The sequence below is a fragment of the Pleurodeles waltl genome, chromosome 12, assembly GCF_031143425.1.
Source record: "Pleurodeles waltl isolate 20211129_DDA chromosome 12, aPleWal1.hap1.20221129, whole genome shotgun sequence".
In the NCBI taxonomy this organism is placed as follows: Eukaryota; Metazoa; Chordata; class Amphibia; order Caudata; family Salamandridae; genus Pleurodeles; species Pleurodeles waltl.
Genome location: NC_090451.1, coordinates 283,983,766 through 284,010,238, shown reverse-complemented (window position 1 = coordinate 284,010,238; position 26,473 = coordinate 283,983,766). Strand labels below are relative to the sequence as shown.

General features: G+C 42.0%; 2 protein-coding genes across 3 annotated transcripts in view; one reads left to right on the top strand and one right to left on the bottom strand.

The window, feature by feature from the left end:
- Positions 1-237: 237 nt before the first annotated feature.
- DDX28 (DEAD-box helicase 28) lies at positions 238-7,826 on the bottom strand. The gene has a single exon (XM_069216240.1). The coding sequence runs from the start codon at positions 7,671-7,673 to the stop codon at positions 5,775-5,777; it is 1,899 nt and encodes a 632-aa protein (XP_069072341.1). The 5' UTR covers positions 7,674-7,826; the 3' UTR covers positions 238-5,774.
- Positions 7,827-8,180: 354 nt separating this feature from the next.
- Positions 8,181-26,473, top strand: part of DUS2 (dihydrouridine synthase 2) — a 403,339-nt gene continuing 385,046 nt past the window's right edge. The window contains exons 1-2 of one of the 2 annotated variants that reach the window (XM_069216241.1): positions 8,182-8,343; positions 22,232-22,292. In XM_069216241.1, coding sequence (XP_069072342.1) covers positions 22,272-22,292 — 21 coding nt within the window. In that variant the 5' untranslated portion in view covers positions 8,182-8,343; positions 22,232-22,271. Of the gene's footprint in view, positions 8,344-22,231; positions 22,293-26,473 lie in introns of both variants that reach the window. The other variant, XM_069216243.1, reaches the window with a different exon arrangement.

The window sequence follows — 26,473 nt, the reverse complement described above, 5'->3', positions numbered from 1 at the left end:
TTGGTTCAGGAGGTCACAAGAAGTTGGTAACCATTTGCAGTGGTTTAGAAGGTCACACGGAGTACGGGTTTTTAAAACCTGAACACTTAAGAAATTTTGTTGTAATTTCAAAATTCGTGACTTTTAAAAAGTATTCTGTTTTTTAAAAGATACATACTTATATATCATAATAATGAAGAGCAGAAGATTATTACTATGTCTTCTGCAAATTTAGCACAACTGACACAGATAACACTGTTTTTGCAGTCTCCAGGAAAACCATTTATTGAATGGGAAAAGTGGTACACAAGTTTTGAAAATTACTTAGTTATTGATGCTACCAAGTATGATCCAAAAAAGAAAGATGGCAATTTTATTAAGCAATTTGGGTCAAGAAGGTCAACAAATTTTTGACAATCTTCCGGAAATAGCACCACAGCTGGATTCATTTGATACATGGAATGAGTATACAGAGGGAGTTATGAGACTCACAAACAAGTTTTCACAAAAAACAAGTGTTTTATTGGAGCATTTCAGTTTCTTTAAGCGCAAACAAGAAGATGATGAATCTATTGAGGAGTTCTTATCAGCACTCTGGAGGTTAGCTGTGGAATGCAACTTTGGGTATGCCTTGGAAACGTACATAAGAGACCAATTTGTTTTTAATTGTGCGTCCAAGAAGACACAGGAGCGTTTGCACAAATTATACAGTTCAATCTAAAGTGAATAGTATTGCACTGGATTCTGAACTAGATATAAAGGATTTGTCGAAGGTGGTGTTGACAGTATTTTCAGAAACACATTTGCATAAAATAAAAATCAAAGGTCTTTGTGCCAGGCTAAAGTTGGGGAACATCAGTTAATTATGATGGTTGATTCAGGATCTCCAATAAGCATCGTTTCAGATGTCTTGTTTAAAAAGATTTGGAGTAAGATATCTTTAATGCCTTCTGATGTTAATCCGAAGGCATTTGGAGAATATGTCATTAACATGTGAGGGTTTTTCTGCAACACGCTTTATTTGCTTAGGCAGGTCTATTTACACAAAAATATATGTTGCAGGGAAGGGATATTATTGGATGGAAGGATCAGGCACGTCTTGGGATCATATTGGTGCCTGGTTCAAAAAAATCCAATCATACTTTCCGACTCTAAAATTTGTTCGATTGAGGATCACAATGATTTGTCTGTAGAAAATGTAATTGCTGCTTTTCCCAAAATATTTCCTGATAAAATTGGTAACATCAGTACATTTGAACATTGTATAAAATTGAAGAGCAATGCTATCCCCATTGTACATAAAGTTAGGCCTGTTCCCTTAATTGTTAGGATGGATTTGAAGAATTTTTTGGACATACTTAGTAAAGAAGAGGTTATTAGGGCTACTGATTCTTCAGAATGGGTTAGTCCTGTGGCTATTGTTAAAAAAAACAAAAAAAACAGGAGAGATCCGTTTGTGTATTGATTTGTGTACTTTGAACAAGAATATTCAAGTGGATTGCTATTCTTTACCCAAAGTACAGGAATTACTAGCAAATTTAGGAGGGTCTAAAATCTTTTCTTTACTTGATCTCAGATCAGCATACCATCAGATCCCTCTTGCAGCAGAGAGTCAAGACTTAACCTTTTTATTACTCCATTTGGAGCATATACGTTTTTGAGAATGCCTTTTGGATTGGCCTCTGCAGCGAGCGTGTTTCAAACGTTTATGGAGACCATCCTTGCAGATATTCCTGGTGTACAAGCATTTCAGGATGATGTACTTATTCATGCTGATTCAGTCAGTAAACACAATTGGATTTTAAAACAAGTTTTGATTAAATTTGAGAGTGTTGGGATTACATTTTAGAAGGATAAATGTAAATTCCAGGTGAAGTGTTTGGACTATTTAGGACATAGTGTTTTGGAGGAAGGCATCAAACCCAAGTTATCTTTAGTGCAGGGTATACAGGATGCAGCTCCTCCTAAGAACAAAGATAGTCTACGCTCTTTCTTAGGGGCTTTGTGAATATTATTCACGTTTTATTGATGGGTATGCTCTTATTGTGCAACCATTGAGAATGATGTTGAAGAAAGGGAGGAGATTTTCATGGTCTGAAGAGGCACAAAGAACTTTTGAGGAGATTAAATTGCTAATTTCTTCAAAACCGATTTTGGCACCTTTCACTTATGGAGAGCCATGTACTTTGTATGTGGATGCTAGTTTGTTGGGTCTAGGCGCTGTACTTTCTCAAATGGTCAATCATAAAGAGTGCACCATAGCTTTTGCCTCTCGAGAATTTAGTTCAACAGAAAAAAATTATAGCACAATTGAGAGGGAAGCTTTAGCCTGCGTTTGGGCTGTGCAGAAGTTTAAAACTTTTCTATGGGGTACACGTTTTGACATCTTTACAGATCACAAGCCTTTGGTTTACATGCTCAGTGGAAATGGTACAGGCAAAGCCTCCTCTAGATTAGTGAGAAAATTGTCTTAGCTATATGAATATAATCTTTGTGTGAAACATTTGCCAGGAGAGAAAAATTCAAGAGCAGATTGTTTATCGAGAATGCCTTCAAAAGATTTAGACTGTTGTAGCACTCGATCTGATGATATAGAGTGTGTTGTGTCACTTGTTGGTGATGATTGTGAGGAATGTCATGTGGCCATTACTAGAAAGGAATAGTTGGAGGCTTTGGAGGGAGATGTTCTATTGAAAGAAGTTTTGAAATTTGTGAGAGAAGGTTGGCCAGATGATAGGAATTTGGATTCACAGTTGAAGCAATATGCAAAGGTGGCAGATTAAATTTCGATAATCAAAAGATTTTTGACCAGACACGATCTTTTGGTACCACCGGTAGAACTTAGAAAGATACTTTTTAAATTTGCACATGATGGACACCTGGGGATTTCAGCCACTGTACGCAACATTAAACAGTTTTATTGGTGGCCTGGTTTAGATGCTCAGGTAAAGAAATGGATTGATGAGTGGGACATTTGTCTAGTATCAGATAAACATTGGAAATCTGTTGAATCTAGTTTGCATGCTGCACCTTTACCTGATGGACCTTGGGAGAAGGTTTCATTGGATTTTTCAGGACCTTCTGATCTCTTACCAAAAGGAATGAGATACTTGATTGTATTGATTGATTATTTTTCAAAATGGTATTATTATGAATCTGTTTCGTCAGCAGATACCAAAACTGCTATTGTGTTCCTTACCAGGATTTTTGAAGTAGAAGGTCCACCTAGGGAAATGGTTACAGATAATGGGACTCATTTCAAGTCTGTTCAGATGGAAACCTTCATTAAGAGCTTTACTATTAGACACCTTCAAGTAGCCTTGTACTCTCCTTCATCAAATGGTCAAGTTGAATGCATCAATACATTTATGAAAGAAGATGTTCAGACCGCACTTTCTTCCGGAGAAAATGTTGAAGAATGTTTAAGGAAAAAAACATGGAATTACTTGGTAACTACTCATAGTACTACAGGGGTGTCACCATTCAATTTGTTGCGTAAACGTATTCAGAGATGCAAATTGTATCCTGACTGAATAAAAGATTGTGACAGTTGAAAATGGGAAGAATATGAGGGAAATTGTTGCTGTAAAGCAAAAGAAAATAGAGGATAATTTTAACAAAAAACAAAGTGAAAGGGGTAAATTTTGAAGTTGGAGATTGGGCAATAGTTAAGAAACCGTATAGAACAAAGAAAGGTGAATTTAAGTTAACCTATCCATCCAGAATTGTAAACGTATCGAAGGGAGTAATTCAGTTAAAGGATAAAGGGTGGTGGAGTGGGAGGTGTCTTGTGAAGGTGTCTAATGAGCAAGCTCGGAAAATTGTGATGACTAAAGAACAAGGTTTAGAGAAAAATGTTAACCAAACTAATGGGTCATGTTAGCTTGATTCAGATGCTGAAATGCTTAGAGCTAGAAATGTGAATGCATATGTTGGAAGGAAAAACACACTGGATAATGGTAGTAGTTCAAATGAGAAGATTATAGATAATCTGGATACTGATGTTGTTTCTAATCACAAATTTCCTGAACATTTTAATAGAAAGCATTATAGGAATGTTTAGGTACCTGTAAGATTTAAAGATTAATATTTGTAGAAATGTGGTGGATGGTATTCCTGACTGTGGGCTCCGATTATTTACTCTTAAAAATAAACATCTTATACAACACAGATTCTTTGCGTGGAGCAGAATGGCTTTCTACATTGCCTTAAAATTAACCCCATCACTAGCCCTTAATGTGGGCACGAACGGACCAAGCAAGAAGGCAACAGACATATACAAGCCCAAGCCCTCAAGGACAACAAAAAAAAAAAAAAAGTCCCCCATTGTTTTCTGCACTGAAGTCAAAGGAGAGTCATTATGAGATGTAGCATTTGAGCAATCTATTTGGGCGCCTACCTGAAGTGTATTTATTGCAGGTACCAACACCGACCCTGAAGATCCAGATCTAAGACCCCCTCGGAAACAGCATCCAACTTGCTGACTATCAGCTCAGCAGTCCTCACCAGCATCTCATGTTATTTGGGCATCTTGGGAGGTTTGGGAGCCTCGCTGGGTTCCACTCTGTGCACCCTGTTTTGGCTGCCTTTCAATTTTAACTGCAAGAGTTGTTTTAAAGACTTTACATTTCGAACTTCACAAAAACATTTACTTTGGTTTTATTTTCATATTGTGTCCATAACTTGATTGCCAATGTGGTTAATCATGCCAACTGCTTATTTTCATATGTGATATACAGTTTGCCTTATCCCATATACAAGGCTTGGGTGCAGACAAACTAAGTTAACATGTTTCGACATTTCTTATTAAAAAAGTATGCTTAAGTAAAACTTTTGTTGAGGACTTACTTTAGAATTTGTACTACAGCAGCCATTAGTCACACATCTCCTACATACTTTCCATGCTGTCAACAGCAAGGGCATCTTGCTTTCGTTGATTTTTTGGCAGATGTGTACAGAATTTGGCTATATTTTTATGCTTTACTCCATAACAGGTGTTTGGAATTTCCTGAATTGGTCTGCAGGTAGACAACAGGCTCTAAATATGGCAGAATACTATTTTTTTCTATTGTCAGTTTTTTTAACTTTATAAAAGTCGACAGTTGTGGAAATAAGTGACAGATGGGATGTGGATGTTCATTCACCAAGCTGCTAAACTTTAAATACAGAAGGTGTTACTTTATGCCAGAGGAGGGAAGAACTGCAAAATTTTAAAGACTCATCCTTCAATCTCCAAGTAACTGCTTCAGTTTTTTTTTTTTTTTTTAAAGGAGTTGAGAGTGCTATCTCAGTCATTTAAGTTGCATTTATTAAATTTTGTTTAGGAAGCAGAAAAGAAGAAAACTACAAATTGATTGTTGTTGAAAATGTATTTTCTACACATTACATAAGATGGTGGGGTCACTACTTTGATCAGTTCACCAACGTGTCTCTTGACAAATAGGAAGTAGGTACATAAGCTAACAGGAGAAAAAGAGACTTTTTGGGATAAGTGTTGTAATACTGTCATGCCCTGAAGGTATCTTTCTCTGACAGAATCTAAAAGAAACATAACAAGTGCTAATGAAAGTGTGACTTCATACAGTGCAAATGTCAGACAGTTTTTGCTTGTGGTTAACCCTGTTAATTAATAAGGGCAGGCTACTTTCCAACAGTAACTATGCAAATGATCTGAACACCTGAAATAGTATTAGTTCTCTTTTGAGTAACATTAGGATCCTGCATTCGTGACAACATATCAGACAATCAGTGCACAAATGAATCTGCTAAGGCACACAAAATAAAGGAATACAAAATTAATCTTCTTCTGTATCAAACTGGATTAGATCGTTTTTTGGAATAGGTTCTTTCATGGACGATTCCATCCCAGGCAGACTGGTTCGTCTCCGAGCAGCTGTTTCTATTTTCTGGACAAGCTCAACATCCCACCTGTGCGTCACAAAGCTAACTATCATCCCAAGGTGTTTACTTCCCACACGTCCAACCCTTCCCGCACGGTGGATATAATCCTGCAGCGTTGGTGGGAAATCGTAATTTATCACAAGATCAACCTGTGTACTGTCCAGCCCTCTAGAAGCTATGTCAGTGCAGACCAAGACATCAGTCAATCCTTTCTGGAAAGAGTTGAAAATGCCAGTTCGCCTATCAGCAGGCATTTGCCCTTGTAGCCTTAAATGTTTGACACCGTGGTCATCAAGTATGTACCCAAGCCAGTTAACCGTTTTGGAGCTATTACAGAAGACCAGCACACCAGCTCCAGTCTCTTGTTTCTTTAGGATTTCCAGGAGTTCTGTCAATTTATCTGCTCCTTTCACCTTTAAAAACTTCTGTTTAACGTGGGGCATGAGAAAGTGCAATCTTTTACTTTTGAGGGTGGTGATGGTGCCAAGATCAGTGAACTGTCCTAGGAGTTCACCTACTCCTTTGGGAAAGGTAGCTCCAATGACCACCAGCTGGGCTTTACCCTCTAGTCCAGCAGTATCAGTAGCCACCGTAGATATGTTTACTTGAAGCAGGATCTCTTCAATCAAGTCTTTGAAGCTCTCATCACACAGGGTGTCCGCCTCATCAAGAACCAGGAATCTCAGGTCACGTAGAGTAATCAAATCTTTCCGGAGAGCTTTGCAGAGGGCACCAGGGGTGGCCACTAGTATATCAGCAGGACCTGATAAGGTCTTCTTCACCCTGCCCATGCCCCGACCGCCACCAACAGATTTAACTTTCAAACGAAAGGGCAGGGAAAGGGAAGTGGCTACACTGTAAACTTGGTCTGCAAGCTCTCTGGAGGGGACTAGCACCAGCGATCTTGGGCCATCATCCGTCCGTAGTGGGAGCATCAAAGGTGCATAGTCGCTACGCCGAACGTTTGCTCGTGGCGTACCCAAGCTTTGAGAGTCCTGGGGCCTCTCATTCGTCCCTGCCGGCTCTAAATAGTCCTGTGGTCCTTGAACCTCCTTGTTTTCGAGTGCTGGCCGTGAACCCTGACCTCCCTCTTTCTCCTGCCCCAGGGAGCCCCTGGCCGGTAAAGCCTCCGATCTTCGGATCGGTATGTCCAGACCCTCTTGTCCTGAGATTCCCGATGTATCTTCGCCCAGCAGCCTGAGCAAAATCGGCAACAAGTAGCAGAGGGTCTTGCCGCTGCCAGTCTCTGCCGCACAGAGTACGTTGTGGCCTCGCAGGATTCTGGGGATAGCCTGGCGCTGGACCCCGGTGGGATGCTGGAAACCCTTGGTAGTGAGGAACTGAGTGAGCGCCGGGCTGACTCCCAGTTCCTCGAAGCTGACAACCGGTGCTCTACTCGCCTCGGACTGTGGCAAGCTGGGTACCTCCTGTGTGGTGTTGTTTACCGTGAAGTAATCCCCAGCAGAGAGACGGTGTTTCCATCCCTTGGACACCAGGCGCGGAGGGGGACTCAGGCGACTGAAGGTGTGCCCGGTGTGCTGGTTCAGCTCTGGCCGTCGGCTACTGATGAGAAGGCGACCGGGAACGGAGGACAGAACAGGGCGCACAGACTGCCCTTTTTTGGAGCCAGTGGCCAAAGCCTGCTCTCTCCGGAGCTGAATGCGCCGAGGAATTCGAATCACTGCCGGTCCGGCTGTGCTGCATTGCCGACTGCAGGGAATCGCGCCACCTCCCCACAAGAAGTTCAAGGGCACCGGGACCATCGGTCGTAATAGGAGCAACAACGCCGCCATACAAATACAGTAAGAAACTCATGCATTGACGGCGTATAAGCTGGTGAGCACAGAGGTCTGTCACCATGTGGGCAAATAAGGTGGAAAGTAAGTGCTGCTAGACTTAGGAACATTTGACATAGAAGATGGACTACCACGCAACCGAATACAAAAGAGAAGTTGCCAAAAACATATTAGTATTGACGATAGGTCACCGTCTCCCTCGACATAGAGGGCAAACAATGATATATGTATGTATTCCACATATTTGTATTGAACATAGTCACCGAATATGTGTATATAAAGCTCGAAATAACATACGTTTAGAAGAAGGTTTGTGTTACAGTACTTCAAATTTTTAACATTCTGAGAAGCATAATTTGGATCGTACATTTCAAAATGACCATCTTAAAAGCTTAAGTGTTGCTCTTCGAAAGGAATCCTCAAAAGTAATATGAACCGCACTGTTCCAAGATGGCAGACTTTGCTCAGGAACAGGAAGACCTGCTCTGATACCGGCTTTCTGGCGAGGACTGATGAGGTCACAAATGCTCGCACTGGTTGACAGCACTGCCGTGTCTCTACCCACATTGTAATATTTGGTGGGGCTTATATATCGTGGAGTTTCACTGGTGCTTTGCAGTATTTGGTTCTTCCGGCACAGGACGAGAGCAGAAGCACGGCGAGGCGGGTGAGAAAGCCGAGCTGGGAGAGATCCTCTTTTTGCAACTTGCTTGATGTACATGGGTGTACTATTTGCTCCGGTGTTTGGCTATTTTTCCAACCTAAAACTTCCAAAACAATATTTTCCCTGCCTGTATTTATTTTTATGTGTTTTTTTTTAAAGCTCACAGTATGTCTTTTAGGGGTTCTGAACAAGATTGCAAAGTTTTGAGTCACTTTATGTGTAACATTATCACGCCTTAACTTTGACAATGAGTGACTTGTATCCCTACCAGTTACACTGCCTCACCGTTCTTTGATATAGGCCGCATACCTCTGTGGCTACAGGACTCATTAAAGCACGTCACAGCACACATTACCGATAAGTTATTCTTCATTAGGTGTATGTTCCAAGAAGTCCACAGGGGCTTGAGGGTTCAGGTCTCACTGCCACAGAGCCGAATTCCAGAGGGTTTCACAGAGAGCTGTCTAATATCCCCATTGCCCATATCCCGTGGACTGTATGTTATATAGTGGCATTGTAGTTATAAATTATATTTCCACATGTGATGAAGAGAATGATTTTTCTGGGGAAAAAAAGAAGAAGATCTTATTACATTGTTTAGGGCCACATGGTCTTAAAACGTACAATAGAATTTAAAAGAAACAAAGAGAACAAGTAGGTTTGGTGCTTTGCACGACAAACTCATAAGAGACCAGATAGTTATGCATGCGGCAAATCAGAACATACAGTTTTGCTTATGGACTAAAGGAGAATCGTCTCTACAGGAAGTAATAGATGTAAAAAAAGCCGAATTGACAGGAAGATGTGCAAAAGCCGTTTTTACAGGGAAATTAAAAAAGGAGATGATTCAAAAGCTGAATCTAACAATCTTGTAAACAAGGTCATGGAGACAAGAAAGTATTCGACTGGGACAGACGGGTCTTCGAGAAAGGACAGCACCAGTAAAAATAAGAAGAAGATAAAGAAGGACATTACAAAGATGAATGTTACATGTTTCAGATGTGGGTTACTGGGTCATTACGCAAATGATAAAAGTTGTCCGGCCCGAAATCAGAAGTGTTGTGGTTACAGCATTTTTGGCCATTTGTTAAAGTCTGCAGGAGAAAAAAACAGTCGGCGATAAAACTGTTAGAGAGTGCCACAGACTCAGCTTCTTCCTCGGACAGTGATGACAGGAACATGTGGGTGCTCAATGAAAAAAATTCGGAATGTTCGATACCGGATTGCCAACTGAAAAAACGAAGTGTGACATGTCAATAGGGGGTGTCACCATCACAATTACTGCTGGCTCTGGATCGCCTTACACAATTTTAAATGAACTGGTTTGGTTAAAGAAGTTAAACATGGTGTTGGCGGGGTTTTAAACACACCTGAAATTTCTCAGAAAAGTTTTACTGGAGAGCCAATCCAGTTGATTGGTTACAAGAAATTGTTATCTGTATTCAAGGATTGTATGGCAGAATGCACATTGTATGTATCTAAGTCTGGGCCGTCAGTCTTAGGTTGGTGGGACCAGGGTGCACTGGAGATGATACTAGACCCAAACAGTACTGAACCTGTGTCAGTGATTCAGGGGGATGAGATGAATAATACAACTATAAAAGATTTGTTTCCCCAAGAAGTTTCGGGAACCATTGGCAAGTTAAAAAAATTCCAACATAAAATCATACTTAAGGATAATGCAGTACCTGTTATCCACAAGGCAAGAAATATTCCTCTAAGCATTAGAAATTAAGTGTCTGAAGAGTTAGACAAGTTATTACAAGCAGGTATTATTGAACAAGTTGAATCGTCCAATTGGATTTCTCCTTTAGTTGTAGCAAGACGTTCAAATGGCAAATTAAGATTATGTGTGGATCTGAGGGACCTCAATAAGAATATTTTGGTGGAACAATTTCCATTACCCAGAATCAACGAGGTTGTAGCTTTAACTAAAGGTAAAGAATGGTTTACCACAATCAACCTTACTTCTGCGTATCACCAAATTCCATTGCATCCTAATAGCCGTAGATAAACCTCCTTTATTACACAGTTTGGGTGTTATCAATTTGTAAGAGTCCCATTTGGGTTGGCTTCTGCGGCTGCTATGTTCCAAATGCTGATGTATAAATTATTCAGTAAAATGCAAGATGTATTTTTTTTCCAGGATGACATTTTAATTATGGGTGATACGAAAGATAACCATGACGCTAAAGTTAAAGGTGTTCTCCAGGTGCTAGGAGATAGTGGACTTAAAGCTGAATACAGTAAGTGCAAAAAAGCTAGACGGAGTGTCACTTATTTGGGACACGAGATTAGCGGTAAGGGCATTGAACCTAAAGCTAGTCTAGTAGAGGCAATAAAAAATTCACCTACTAACAAAGATGAAGTTAGAGGTTTTTTAGGCCTGACGGAATATTACGCTACGTTTGTCCATAATTTTTCCCATAAGACATTTCCCATTAGGCAATTGTTAAAAGGGAAATATGTATTTGAGTGGTCTGAAGAGTGTGAGACGGCGTTTTAATTAATTAAAAATGACATTATTAGAGCACCTGCTCTACAAGGTTTTGACCCAAACTTGCAAAGCATTGTTACTACGGATGTCAGCAGTAAGGGGTTGGGAGCTGTTCTTACACAGATGGATACGGATAATAAGGAGTGTGTAATTGCGTTCGCTTCCCGCTCAATAACCAATACTGAAGCAAAATATTCTGTTATTGAGAGGGAGGCCCTTGCATGTGTGTGGGGTTTGGAACATTTCCGATCGTTTGTATGGGGTACGAATGTCATTTTGCGTAGGGACCATAAACCACTCACCAAAGTGTTAACAACAAAAGGCTTATTCAAAGCCTCCCCACGCATTGCTGCTTGTCCCTGATACTTTTGGATTACAAGTATGAAGTACGTTATGTGCCGGGCATCAAGAATAAAATTGCTGATTTCTTAAGTAGGATGCCTCTAGCCAGAACTGATGAAGATGTGAAGGAGTTGTAAGATTGTTGTGTGGCTGACATTGTGCAAGACGTTCAGGGTATCACCGAGGATGAGTGGGATAAAGCAGTGGATGAAGATGTGGTAGTAAATAAAGTTCAAACTTTGTTGTGTGAGGGGTGGCCCCATAAAATAAATCTTGAAGAAAGTGTACGGGGGTTTTGGGAAGTGAAGGAGGAGTTGTCTGTAGAGCGCAACAGGTTAATGCGCAATGGAAGGTTTATTCCTCCTGAAGTACTTAGGAACACAATTCTGGATTTGTGCCATGATGGTCATTTAGGAATATCAAAGACAAAAAGCAAAATTAAACAATTGTATTGGTGGCTGGGAATAGATTTGGCTGTGGAAAGGAAGGTAAGAGAATGTATTCTGTGCAACGAATCAGAGAAAACGTTATCTACATTTAAACCACCTTTAGTTCCTATTAATTGTCCTGACATACCTTGGGAGAAAATTGGTCTAGATATTACAGGTCCGATACATGCGGAGGGGTAGTGCAAATATATTGTGGTGATGTTTGATCATTTCTCTAAATGGCCAGAAATTGGAATTATGACCAAGGTAGATTCTTGGTCTATTGTGCAATGTTTGGATACCGTTTTCTTGAGAGAGGGTTTTCCCAAAACTATAATCACGGACAATGGGCCGCAATTCACTTCAGATAAATTCAAAGCTTTCTTATTGAGGTGTGGCATTAAACATATTACTACTTCCAACTACCATCCGGCTGGTAATGGTGCTGTTTAGCGCTTCAACAGAGTGTTGAAGGATAGTATACAGTTGGCAGAAAGTGCAAAACTATGTTGGGAAAAGGAAGTTTGGAGAACGGTTTGGTCGTACAGGATTTCACCTTGCGGTTCTACAGGCTACAGTCTCTTTGAGATAATGAGAGGAAGAGTTCCATTAAGGAAGAATAATATAGGTTGGATGACAGGTGGTAGGAAAAGCAGCTGGAATGTTGAAGGTGTTAGAAAAAATATTAAAATTGCACAGATTCGTTCAAAGGAATACTATGATGTAAAACACAAATGCAAAGCTGTAAATATACAGGTTGGTGACTTGGTTAAAGTGAAAGTTCCAGGTTTTAAAAAGTACGGAAAGGGGAAATTCTATCCTCCCTTGAAAGTTGTGAACATTTTGTGTAATGCAGTACTACTCAAGGATGGAAAAATGTGGCATCTAAGCAGAGTCTCTCCGTATAAAGGTGGTGAAAAGAGGGGTATGTTTGAAGCCAAATGGTTAGTGGATGATGAAACTCGAAATAGCATGTGCTCACAAGGTGAGGTTGGGGTTCCAGTACAACATGCTAATGAAGCACAGGCAGGTAGAAGCAACGGGATTCCTAAACAAGAAGGTGGCATAACTGGGGAAATGGAGAAAAGAGGCGACGGGACTCTTGTACGAGAAGGTGACACAACAGGGGTAATGGACAAGTTTAGTAGGTGTGGCAGAAGAATCACAAGACCGGAAAAGTTTGGTGACTATGTATGCAATTGAATCCAATAATTGTTAGTAAGGAATGTTAAATCAATTATATGTTGTATTTTCTATAGTCATTAGTTATGTTGTGTGGTTTAGTCGCATTAAAAAAAATATATATGTTGTGACTTCTTATAGCCTTGAGAATGATGTAAGATTATTTTGTGGGAAATGTGTATATGTAAAAAAAAGAAGAAAAAAAAAAATTCAACACGTGTAAAGGGGAAGATGTGTTATATCGCGGAATTGTAGTTAAATAATGTATCATAGTTAAATAATGTATGTACCCATGTTGTGTGGTGTCTGGCTCGCGCTAGTTAGGCGCGTGAGCCAGAGAACAGGAGAATGTTTGGAAAATAATGTAGTGTGGGGATTCGTGGACGGTTGGAGGACGGCGGACGGTAGGAGTGGATGTGACTGGTCTGTGTGCTGCAGCCGGGGCTCTCTTATTAGGAATAAACGTGTTCTACTTACGACGATTCTTGGCGTTTTTTTCTAACATTCCTGGCATCCATCTCAACACTGTACCGCAGAACCACGTGCGAGTAGCCAGTAGGAAGGCATATTGAGTTGCATGCCTACTGCTGAAGTATATGGTGATATATATGTTACAAGCTAGAGACCAAGCAAGCCGACTGGGGCTTCCCTTTTCCTGCGGTCAGAAACTACCATACATTTAGCAGTGATAACACCTATTATTCACCATATTTAACATTTGTAAATGTGAGTATGAATCACTATTTAAAAACAAGTTAATGATAAAGTTCAGCCTTATAAACATTCCACCATGCATCTTTTAACACTAGCTCTCCAAATGTATTGAAGGTAGGCTCAGTATATAGCTGCAAAGTGCTCAGTCCCGTTTGTGAGACTTACAGCCCATCCTGGCTATTTACCTGACAGCAGAAGTGATGTAAATAGAAAGGGTAAGCATGGTATTCCACAAGAAGAGAATTTGGACCGACCTTTCAAAAGATCACGTTACTCGTACTGTAACAAATATTTATTGGGGCTTTGATATGAACATAGCTGTGGAGTTTAAGACCAAACTGTTATTAGGACCTATTGACACTGCTTCTAGCATCCACCGACCGAGTTGTTTCATGCCACGTGACACACTCAGCTGGTCTTGCTTTTTAACCATGAACACTCAGACTTTGGAGCCCATGGTTTTTATTTTTAAAGTGAAACTATAAATCTAGAATGCATATTATTGGTTACTAAAAAGCCAGGCTTTGTTTATGGCATCGCGCATGCCATGTTCATAGCTGTAAACTTTCTCAGCATCTTGGACAGTGTTAGCCAAGCTCCATGGGGGCGGGGATGCAGTGGGCCAGGCCCTCCCAAGGGATTTATCTGGCCCATTCAAAACATGTCCACAAGTGAAAGGCCTTCAATTCATGTTCCTTTTATGGTTCCACGTGTACCTCCAGCCTGTGTTTTCTGCCTAATTGACTCACTTGTGCTTTCTTTGGCAAAATGTATAAAGGCTTTTCTTCAATGCAGTGTCACAAAAATGACACAAGCTAGCATAAAGTCTTGACTCAGGATTTACTTTCCAACACAAATCTTGATTTGCGTCAGAAGTAGCTTTAATGTAAACCTAAGCAGCGTACTTTGAAGCAAAGCGCTGCCTTCTAAAAAGGCAGGCACTCCTCGAGGCAGGCATAACGTTGGAGAAAAGTTTTTTTTCTTTTATCCAAACATTTTAAACTTTTCATGTGCACTGTACTCTATGGCACATATGAAAACTTGGCAATGTTTTTTTTACTTTGTCTAAGCATAGTAATCTGTATTGGATGGGTGCCCTTCCAGTATAAAACTTATGCTAGACATCATGCACACAACCTTTCCACTATGGTGCAAGGGTGTGTGCGTGGCACAAGTTTGCCTAATGTGTGCCAGTACGGGCGGAGAGAGAAAAAAAACAATTTCTTAGTGAACCTGGCACTGTTCCCCTCTCTCTCTCTCTCTCTCTCTCTCTCTCTCTCCACCCTCTCTCTTTCTCTCTCTCCCGCACAGCAACTGTGGTTGCCTCTCTATCCATTTATGTCTGAGTGACAGAGATCTCACAATGGGGGTGCTGTCGGCTTTGTTACCACCAGGACACTGATTCGTGGTGGTACCATTAAAATGAAAAAAGAGGCCTGCCCTGGCACACTGAATAGCAGCTGCTTTGACTCTTTCAGGCTACGGTCAGTGCTTTAATTGGGAGGATTCTGCAAGTCCTCAGATCTGGTAGTAATTAAAAACATCCTTTGAAATTGGTCCCTGCCGGCCCCTGCATTGATAGCCTTCACTTTAAAAACACTGATCACGTGTCAATAATAACTGGAAAAACCCGTAATGACCCAACTGTGGCTCGCCACCCAGTGGTGGGTGGCCAGGCAATTCTTGGTGGGTTGCAAAAGTCGAAGCAATAAAGAAAGATGCCTTTAAATTCTGTCACATTTGCTGCGCTTTAAAGACAAAGGTGTCAACCTATGTTTTCTGACAAAATGCTTCTAATGTTTTTCATCGTGCAGATTGGTGTTTTAAAAATATCTCTCACTTTGCAGTCAGAGAAAATAAAATGAATTATCTGACAGACTTGCTGGGGTATGGGGAGTATGAAAGGAAAGGCTGTCAATTTTCTGTAACACAACAAAATGTAAATGCATGTACATTAACTGCACACATTCAGAAGTTAGAAAAGCAAAATAGAATTTAATTTATTCATAATTCTGACGTGGGATAAAAACAGAGACTTTAATGGGATAAAAAAAAAAAATCAAGACACTTTATTTGATGTCGCACAAATGAGAACTATTCATTGAAACCCGATTTCCATATTTTCATTTGTGTGCAATATAGTTTTATCAGTAAAACTGAATGTCTTTGCATATTTAGTATCCATTTAAAAGGAATAGAAGCTGTCTGTAAATGGAAGTAGGCTATCACACAATGCTTTAGTTAAATCACGTCCGCTATAGCTAGGTGGGTCACAGAGGTTGTGGTTCTAAAAAGTTTAGGAAGCGCTGCCAGCGATGGACTCGCTGTTTACATTTTGTATGCTTGTCTTGCATGTGTGTATTTACTTTTTTCAGATATTGCATTTTTGTAGATTTTTCTTTTAACACCTGAGTCTTCTGAAGTGCATACTTTGAGCTGACCTTGTTCTAGGTGTCGAGATAAGTTCAGAATATGTATGGGTGTTCATGATTGGGAACGATTGAGTGCTCCAGGGTTGAGGTTGATGGCAGTGCATGTTTCTCACAGTGCATGTCATTTGGTCAGAAAGATATTCAGACTACGCGCTCTTCCAGTCCTTCAGCACCTAAGAATGAACAGAGCAATGGTCACATAGATGCCAATTGTATTTACCATTTTATGTCAAAGTGTGTGAAAGAGGGCACATTTTTCAAATTACTGACAGTGCATAAGGTAAAGAAAATGCTCTTTTTATAGGTGATGCGTGGTAGAGGTAGAAAAAGAGAGGACGTGGTGAATGGGAGGATGTACACTACATTTCTAGAGTGCCCAACTACCTCATAATGGCGTGGCGACACCAACACAAAAGATCACTCGCAATGTCCTATAATGAAAACCATGGTTAGGAGATGATAATAGCGGAGCCAAAAAGAAGCGTTTTTCAACCTTTACTAAAGGTTAATTTTGAAGGGCTGCTTCTTAGTGCAAGCTGTCAGGTAGGTGAAGGATCTCCCTCTTCTTCTGGACTTATATATATTTTGAAACAGTTTAAGATTGTTGGACCGTGGTGAGCGGACCTGAGCAGACAACTTGAATTGGGGCCTGCAGTAAAGAGGTTCCTTTCAGGTAGGCGAAGGATCTCCCTCTTCTTCTGGACTTATATATATTTTGAAACAGTTTAAGATTGTTGGACTGAAGTGAGCGGGCCTGAGCAGACAACTTGAATTGGGGCCTGCGGTAAAGAGGTTCCTTTTGATTAAATATCCTGAAAGCAAGGGTAAACTCGAATGATCCTTCTGTTAAGTGGAACCCAGTGAAGATGGCACAGGTGACTTGATACCGAGACTCAAGGCAGGATTTTAAAGATCAGTTGGGCAGCAGCATTCTGTATAATTTTGAGACCCTGAATGAGAAAGGCTGGGAGCCCTAAGTACAAGTTGTTGGAATAGTCCAGTTTTGATGTGATTAAAGCACGAACAACTGCTTTCTATGTTCCATAGGAATAAAGTACAGCATTCGTCTGAGAGATCTCAGGCAGGAAACAAGAGGCAGACAGCACTTTAATCTGAGGCTTAAAAGTGAGCTTGGAATCAAATTTGACCCCTGAGGTTTCTTACCACTGGGGAGGGTAATGGGGAGTCATTTCTGATGGCCACCAGAGGTTGGGATCAGGGGTAAACTTAATACCAAAAAAAAAGAATCTGTTTTGTCTGAGTTACGCTTTTAATACATGACTTAAAAGAGCTAAAATTGATTTCATTGTCATGAAAGGCCAAAAGGAGTTGAGTGTCATCCGCATAGGATACAACTCACTCCCCAAGACTCAACAATCTTAGCCAAAGGTGATGAGTAAATATGAATAAGGGTATGGCTAAGAGCCGGACCCTGTAGAACTCTGCAATCCAAGGGTTTAGCTGCAGAGGTAAAAGGCGGAAGAAAGGCAACCTCTGTCCGGTTGGTAATTAAAGATTTGAACGATGACCGGGCGTGGTCTTTTATGCTGACTATTTCCAGCCTCTCAAGTGAAATAGATTGAGACTGTATCAAATGCTGCAGGAAGATCCAAAAGCATTACCATGACCGGGGAGTTCAAATCATAGTTTACTTTAGTGTATTCAGAGACAACAAGAGAAGTGATCTCAACACTATAACCAGAGCAAATTCCTGATTGTGAGTCGTGGAGCAGATGGTTTTTCTCTAAAAAAAATATGTGAGCTGCCTATTAACATTCTTCTCCAAGAGCTTTGCCAAAGTGGGGAGACGTGAGATAGCCCTGAAATTACTGAGAATTTTAGGTTTGGCCTAGGGCTTCTTAAGTATCGGGACTAGGATAGCCTTTTCCAACCAGAAGGAACGATTGCCTGGGTAAGGGAATTGTGAAGTAAATTGTTCAGAGTGGAATTCACCACCAAGACAGGCAGTTAGAGGATGACTGTCATCGGTAAGGGGGTGGGGGGCGGACAAGGGTCGAGCAGAGATCCCAACTTGAATTTGACAAGTTCATTGGTAGATTGCTCAAGGACTATAGGGGCAAAACAGGACAGTAAGGAAGCGGGAGAGGTAAAGGAAGAGGGACTCTGAGGAGTGGATATAGGGCCAGATGTAGGAAACTTTTTGCATGGCGCAAACAGCGAATTTCGCTATTTGCGACATGCAAAAAGCACATCGCGATGCCCATTCCCATTTTGCGAGTCGGTAACCTGGTTACCGACTCGCAAAATGGGAATGCGACTCGCAAATAGGAAGGGGTGTTCCCCTTCCTATTTGCGATTCGCATCGCGATGCAGAATTGCTTTGTGAACGTGGTCGCAAAGCAATTCACAGTTACCACCAGTGTCACACTGGTGGTAACCCATACACAAAAGGGAAGGAGTTCCCATGGGACCCCTTCCCCTTTGTGAATGGCCCTGAAAAAAAAAAACGTTTCATTTTTTCCTTTAAGGAAAACGGGCTGCATTACAACAACAAAAAAACTGCTTTATTGAAAAGGAGTCACAGACATGGTGGTCTGCTGTCTCCAGCAGGCCACCATTCCTGTGAGTGCTGCGACTCGCAAGGGGGTCGCAAATTGCAACCCGCCTCCTTAATATTAATGAGGTGGGCCTTTATGGCCCCCTTGCGTCTCGCAGATGGTGTCAGGGACACCATCCTGCATCCGGGTTTGCGACTCGCAATTTGCGAGTCGCAAACCCGGAATTTCGTACATCTGGCCCATAGGCACTGGAAGCTGATAACAAATTGCTTGAATCTAATTATGAAAAAAAAGTCAGAGAGGTCTTTGCAGAGCTCCATTGAAGTGGTGAGAGTATTTTTAGTAGCTGAGGGGAAGAGAAATGTGCTGGCCACCTTGAGCAAGGTGACACCAGGAAATACATGCAGAAGGACAGTGTGGTAATGCAGTGATGAAGAGAAAGGAGGTGTTTGCAATATGCAGACAAATAATTTCAGAAGGACGTGGGAAGAAGAAGGGCATGTGAGTGTAAAAGAGAGAGAAATCGCAGGGGAAAGGGATGTAAAGGAGAGAATGGGAGTCACTGAGATGCACTGAGGGCTGCTATACCTTCCATAGACCTTAGTGATGTTTAATTCACAGCCTCTTATTCTCAGAATTGAAACATTCTCAGTTTTAATTATTTGCAGCAGTGTAATTATTTTTAAGTATTGATTTGATAGTGGTAATAGGTTTTGCAAAGCTAATGGCTTTGGGACGTTTTTGTTGTTGTGTGATATGTCTGGATGCAATATTGCAGTGCATGCAGCTAAGATGGTTTCGCCATGATGTGTTTCAGCTCTATTACCCTGGGCTAAAGGTGTCTTCATGGTGTTCAGCTCCTGGGTTGACTCCATAAAGTTGTCTACTGGTAATATAAGAGTGCCTCCTTTGGTCAGACTGCAATGCTCGTATGTGGACTACATAAAATGATTTACTGGTAGTGTAAAAGTGGCTCAAGTGTTTGAAGTATTTTTGCATCAGACCCAACTCCAACCATATTCCATTGAGAGGGGAACTTCTCCTATCTTGTCATTAAAACCTTGGATCTTCCCCAGTAAAGAATAATGATCATCCAGTCTACTGGTTTTCCGATCACTAACAAAGACTAGGATTCTCCTTAAAAGCAGTACCATTACAGATGACACCAAATGACATTCAGACTCCGTTCTATATTGCACCTCGTGGGTTCAGTTTCCATGCTGGTGGGAAAAGTTTGGCATATACCTTCAAGGCAATCATGCATGACATGAGTACTCTACAATTTAGATGACGTTGCAGTCAATACCCTGTGATATCCATACGTTGTAATATTGGGTCCTATCTTATTGTCCCCTTGGAGGCCTTGCCAAGGTACAGATAGCACTACAAAAATGCTACAAAAATATAAATTTATGATTAGTAGTAAGAATTAAACATTTCCTAGCCCACAGCCAATAGCAGTCCTCTCTCTGCCATAAAGTTCACTGTCGCCGTTGTCCCTCCTCTTTCTTCGTGGCACCGTAAACCGCCTTCACTCTTGTTTGGAACCCTCAGAACCTGTGCACAAAAAGGCAAGCCACCATCATTATTATAACCTGTCTATCTTTCCCACAATATATCCACTCAAGTAAATGAGAAACATTCTCAGTCCTGCACGGTCATGTCAGTATCCCTCCTCCCATGTTTAGACCAGAACTACATTATGCTCACCTTTACGCGGAGGCCGCCAAGGGAGGGAAAAAACAAGGAGCATGATATCATGGGTGGGTTAATCCTTGCCTCCATGTCCTTAAAAAAAATTGAAACTTTCTATTAACGTTAGCTAGGAAATATTTCATTTTATCTCCGTACCTGAAGCGAGCATTACGCGAATTCAAAGCTTTCCTACCGCCAGTGATGCCATATTGGGAATCGGCTTAAAGTAAAACTGCTTGACGGTGGAGTCTGAGGACCAGTCTGCTGCATTCGGGATGTCCTGTAAGCAGACCCCAGGCAAATACCTTTGAAGCCATGGCCCCACCTGACCGAGTGGGCAACAAAAATCTTGGTGTTAACACCAGCTTCTTGCATAGCCCAGCGAGCCCATTTGGCAGTGGTGGGCTAAGAGACTGCCCAAAATGATTTTCAGAGGGCAATTAACAGTTGTGTTTCCCATCCGGACAGAATTCCTCCCTTATGGCTTGATATATGCCTTGATAGCCCTTACTACACATAACTTCTGGGAATCTGGAAAAGAAGGGCAAGTTACAATTCGAGAATTTCACTTTGTACGTCTAGTAATATTAAAGGTAACTACATCTGGAGTAAACACTCTAACTGTAATATCCAGTGCTCAACCATCTAAGACCCATCTGCAAGATAATAGGCAAAGTAAAGTTGCCAGTTTCGCAGATCGTTCCTTCGTGGATAAATACTTGTTAGCAAGCCATGATAGGAGTAAGTTTAGGACCTTGTTGACGTCCCATAAGGCTGAGTATCTAGGTTTCGGTGGAAGCTATAGCCCAGTGGTTCCCAACCTGTGGGCCGGGGACCCCTGGGGGTCCGCGAAGCCTCGTCAGGGGGTCCACGGCAGCTTAAAAAATGTAATTATATTAGGTCCCAGCTATTAGTATTGACTCAGTGGGGGTCCCCTGGTTCCAATAATGATTCAGTGGGGGTCCCCGGGCTCCAGTGTTGATAAAATGGGGGTCCACAGAGGTGAAAAGGTTGGGAACCACTGCTATAGGCGAATACCTCTCAACTTTTGTACCAGAGGGTGTTCACCGACCAGATGGTCCCCAATGGGCACATGGGCCACTGATATTGCTGACCTGAATGTATTTATATACGATAGGCCAGCATATTCAACATGTGGACAACGTCGGCCCCCACCGGATCCAGGTGTCTGCTACAACACCCGCCCAGCCTTCAGGACACAGTTGGGCCTGTATCTTTTAACCATGCTGTCTGCCCATGCCTTTGAGAGGAGGGAGGCAGCTTGCTTCAAAATTGCCAGGACTTTCCATTGTCTCCGGTAATCCTCCGAGCCATAAGAGACAGCTCCATCGTTAGCACCAGAGAATTTGGATTCCTGTCAGGATCCCAGAGGAGATCCGGCTGCCGAGGTAGAGGGATTGGAAAATCCCAAGAAAGTTCTAGAAGAACTGGATACCAAGCTGGCGATTTTGCTGGATTAACATCAATCTGAATGCATCGTGAGCAAGCAGAAGGTAATGTCCGGCATTTTCCGATGGTGTTATTACATTTGTCATGAGATTTCAAGGTTGCGTTATTCTGATGTGCTTTTGTTAATTTGCTCGTTTCAGGACAAGCAATTAAAGTGATTTATACTTCAGTGAAGCAATTCGAGGAGTATTTATTTCTGTACTCGGTAAAGTAGATTGAGGTTACATATTTATAAGCAGAAGGAATGCATTTTGAAATGGTTTTTCTTTTGCTTTCCAGGCTGTATTATTATTATGGGTTTAGTTGTTTGATTTATGGCAAGTGACATCTGTTTGTGATTTAGTTTTCATCCAGCTAGGTTTGAATTGATGCCTTAACCTCCTTGGATGTAATTTATTATATCACTGTTTATTGCATCATTGTGGCTTTGGTGTTGGATTCATAGTAAATGGAATTCACATGAAACTGGTGACATTTTAGCAAGTTATGTTTTGAATTGGTGTTTTCAGTCGAGTTTACATTTGTGAGTTCTGTTGAAAACACACCTGGTTAGCTACAGTATTAGTGTTGTGCTGCAATTTGTAACAGTCAGGCCATCCATTTTTTTCACAGAATCGTGAGACTCCTGCTTTGGTGGTAAGCCATTCACAAAATGGCAGTTCCTTCTGACAAGGTATTTATAATGGAATGTGAAATGGGCAGAGGGATGAGATCTGTTGGCACTTTTTCTTTTAGTAGTATATGTGATTTTCGTTTTTTTGTTAACAGTTGTGTTTTTGTGTTCTGTGTCCAGAAGAGAACCCTTGAATCCAGTAGGTTCGAAACACATCGACAATAGGGAATAGCGGTGAGCGCTATTAAAGAAGATTAGGCCTTCAGGGAGAATTGAAAGACTTACAGTTAGCGCCTCTGCGCCTTTCTGTTCTTTAAGGAGGAGACATTAAATATGTAAATGAGATAGGCTCTGAGTTCCCCCTTTTGCAAATTGGTGCAGAATCTGAATTTAAGGTTGGATTTTTTTTGTGTCATTGTTCTTGAATTTGTATACCTGTCAAATGTTTTGGATGTAAGTAATGTGTGTGCAGTGCCAAAAATGTTTTTTATATGAGGTAATTGCTCACTTTTGTCTTTGTTCTTCTGTGTGCGATTAAATGTTTTTTAATTAAAATAGTTCTGGATAAATGTTATATATCAATGCTAGGGAGAGGTAATTGGTTTTGCCTTCTAATTGTAAATAATAACTTTTTCCAATTTAATTACAGTGTTGGCTCTTGTTTCTTTTGTGTAGTTTGAGAGGAGGGAGGCAGCTTGCTTCAAAATTCTTAGGACTTTCCATCGTCTCCGGTAATCCTCCAAGCCATAAGAGACAGCACCCTTGTCAGCACAAGAGGATGTGGATTCCTGTCAGGATCAAGTAGGAGATCTGGCTGCCGGGGTAGAGGGATTGGAAAATCCCAAGAATGTTTCAAAAGAACTGGATACCAAGCTTGCAATTTCCAAGTCGGCGTCACCAGGTCCATCTGCTGTCTCCTTATCTGTGCTGACAAGCACATAATCATTGCAAATGGCGGGAGGAGGCATACCCCTGCTCCATCCGCCAGTCCTGCAGAACGGCATCCATTTCCGTCGCCCCAGTGTCCAGTCTCCAACTGACGTACATGGGTAGTTGGTGATCCAATCTGGATGCGAAGAGGTCTATCGAGAAAGGACCCCAGTGATTCTGAAGCACCCGGAAGACACTCGGATTTAGCTGCCATAAGCTCACGTCCCTCAAGTACTAGTCGGCCACCTGATTGGAATGTCCGGGGAGATGTTCTGCTGTCACGAAGATCTGGTTCTCCAGGCAGTATTCACAGAAGGACCGCGCTAGATCTGACAGGGCTTTGGAACAGCTACCTTCCAGTCGATTTATGTACCCGACCACCACCATGTTGTCCATTTTCAAGAGGACGCAGCATTTCGCCCGATCTTTGGTCCAACACTTGACTGAGAAAGAGCCCTCCAGGAGCTCTAGGCAGTTGATGTTCCTGGACCTTTCTCATGATGACCGTAGTCCTCCGCTGGTAAATGGTCCACATGTCGCTCCCCATCTTAAGCCGCTGGCATCAGATGCGATAATCCAATCCAAGGAGGACCTGAAGATCTCTCTCCCATTCCAGGCCTCCATGTGTGTGAGCCACCACTGGATCTCGTCCCTCGCCTCCAGAGATAACGTGGCTTTTTGAGAGTTGGGTGAGAACTTGCTCGCGATGTACCGCTTTGAGGTGCTGTAGGGCCCAGTAATGTAGCGGGCCGGTAAAAATGGCCTGAATGGAAGAGGCGAGCAGGCTGACTATCCTGGCAATCTGTCAGAGGGAGAGGGATGGACTGCCCACCACTCTGCGAAGTTAGTGCTTTATCCTGGAAATCTTCCTCGATGAAAGGCTCAGGGTGGCCCGTACTGAGTCCCCGGTAAACCCCAGAGACTGCTCCAAGACAAGTGTAGACTTCTCAGAGATTGTAGAAGGGAGGCAGCCAGACCTAGGTGAGACTGTAAAAGCTGCGGGCACTGTCCTACCAGAAGGATGTCGTTGAGGTATATTATGAGACGCTTGAGGTCGATTTTAATTTCAGTGTCCGGAGTCTCTCAGTCGAGAGAGCACAATTGGTGCTACCCAGGATAATTAGGGCTCTGTGGGTCCACCCAGACAAAGCGTCGGGGGAATTCAGCATGCCAGAGGCTTTTGTGTCCTCCGCCATGTCCAAAATGCGGGTGAGGGGCCCGCCACATCCATGAGCTTGTCCTGGAAAGCCCACCAGGACCGGCTGATCCTCTTCTTAGGGTCTCTTACAAACTTAATCAGAAAGGTTGCTATGTGCTTGTCAGTGTCTGGGGTTATGGCCACTTTATCCAGGAGGAAGAGGTGGAGGCATTCTGCCCATAGGCGGTTCCGGACCTACTTATCTAGCAGATTTCATAACTGCCCCCGCACACATTTTTTTGGCAGGAACCCACTCAGACGAGCGCAGGTGTGCAGAAGGAGGTCCCTGGAGACTGGTCGTCCGCCTGGGCGTCATAGGGTGGGGAAGAGTGCAGCAAAAGCAAAGGGCGAAAACCTGCCTCTTGATCCCCATCCGAGGACGGAGAATCCGAGTCTGGGGAAGGGAGAATCTCTGAGTGTGGTGGAGTGGACGTGTGCATCACTGCTGGGGTCGCTTTCCCAGGACTCTTTATGAGGAAGTGAGCCATAAAGACCTTCATTCGCCTATCAAAGTCATCTATATCCACTCTGGGTTCAGGGGCCCTCTTGCATTTGGTGAGAGCAGAGGCAGTGGGGTACCCTGGAGGGGGGCGTAGAGCATGAATTGTCTTTCCGCCTGAGGGGGTTGGTGTCTTGCGCAGTCTGCTCTGGCAAATATATAAAATGTATCTCACTGGTCAGTGAAGATGAACGGCATTTGTGTCCAAAGAATTGGGTATGAGAGAGCGTTCCTTTTGCCGACACCCTTGACATATTGTTTGGGGTCAAGGGCAACAAGGTTTCATTTTTATTTATTTTTTGTCCCTGGGACAAGTGGGCCCAACCCCCTACATCACAAACCCTTTGGGTGCCAGTATCAGTTGGGGTAACATGAGTGTACATATCTTAATGCTGTTCAAACTTGTATTTATGGTTCATTAATGAAAAGCCTTAATTATTAGGGTGAGCGCTGAAATAAACGTTTTAAGGTCACACTGCACTACTGACAATGGTTCCAGTAAAAAATAGAAAAAAAGTGTTCACATGTTTTGAAAAGTTTATCAATGCGAGATGCTCCCAGAATGCTCTCTGATTAGATGCAAATGTTTGCAGAAGCTTGTAAGTAAGAACGATGATTCTTTGCTTTCCATTTAAAATGTTTAAAAACAAATGCAAGTAGGAAAAAAAACCTTTCACCACTATGAAAGTTTAGGGCCTATTTCTTTAAACTGTCTAAAAGAATTCAGTGTGAGTTGTTGGCTTCGCTATTTTCCCGATTACATAGCCTGTTGGGAGTGCGCTTTCTCAGAGGACATACTTGTTTTGCAATGAATTACTGGCCTGTTCAGCCGGGAAAGCAGCACCACTGCATATAGGAGCAGGTCTGTGTGACTAAAATGGATTATCACATTTTGAGCAGCAGGTTGGGACACTTAAAGCAAATCCGGCAATGAACTTTGTTTTCATTATTTAGTTTGGCTCCAGCAACCCACTTGGGAGAATATGACATAAGGTACAGGACTACCGTAACCAGCATGCACTTTGTAAATCACCTCAGAGGCCTACTGGGGCAAAACTGGTAATTTAACAGATTAAACAGGTGTCTGCAATTGAACCAGCTGATGAGCCAAGCACTCCGTCTTTAAAGAAGGGAAGAGATGTCTGGAACGCCTCCAGCCCTCTCCAGCCACGAAGGTGAAATACTTTATATTTCTCTGCTGAAGAAGGGATTAACCCAGAAACACGTGTCCAGAGATAAATGAGAACACAAGGTCAGGCATAAAGAAAATGCTAAAAGAATTAACTGTGAGTTGCTGGCTTCGCTATTTTCCCTATTACATAACCCGTTGGGAGTGCGCTTTCATAGAGGACAAACTTGTTTGCAATATATATATATCACTAAAAAATGCTTCACTTCAAAGCCATAAAGGAGCACTCTCCAGGTTTGCAGCTAAGTTCATTTCCCAAGCATGGCGCATTTCGGCTAAATGCATTTCTCAAATGCCAGCAAATAAAAAGACACTCACACTCAGCTGTTTAAATAAATTCCCTTCATTGTTAGTTTCGATATTAGTCATCAGTGAGAAAGGACTTCATTTCATCCATAAATCACGTAGCTAAGAGCGCTGCCATT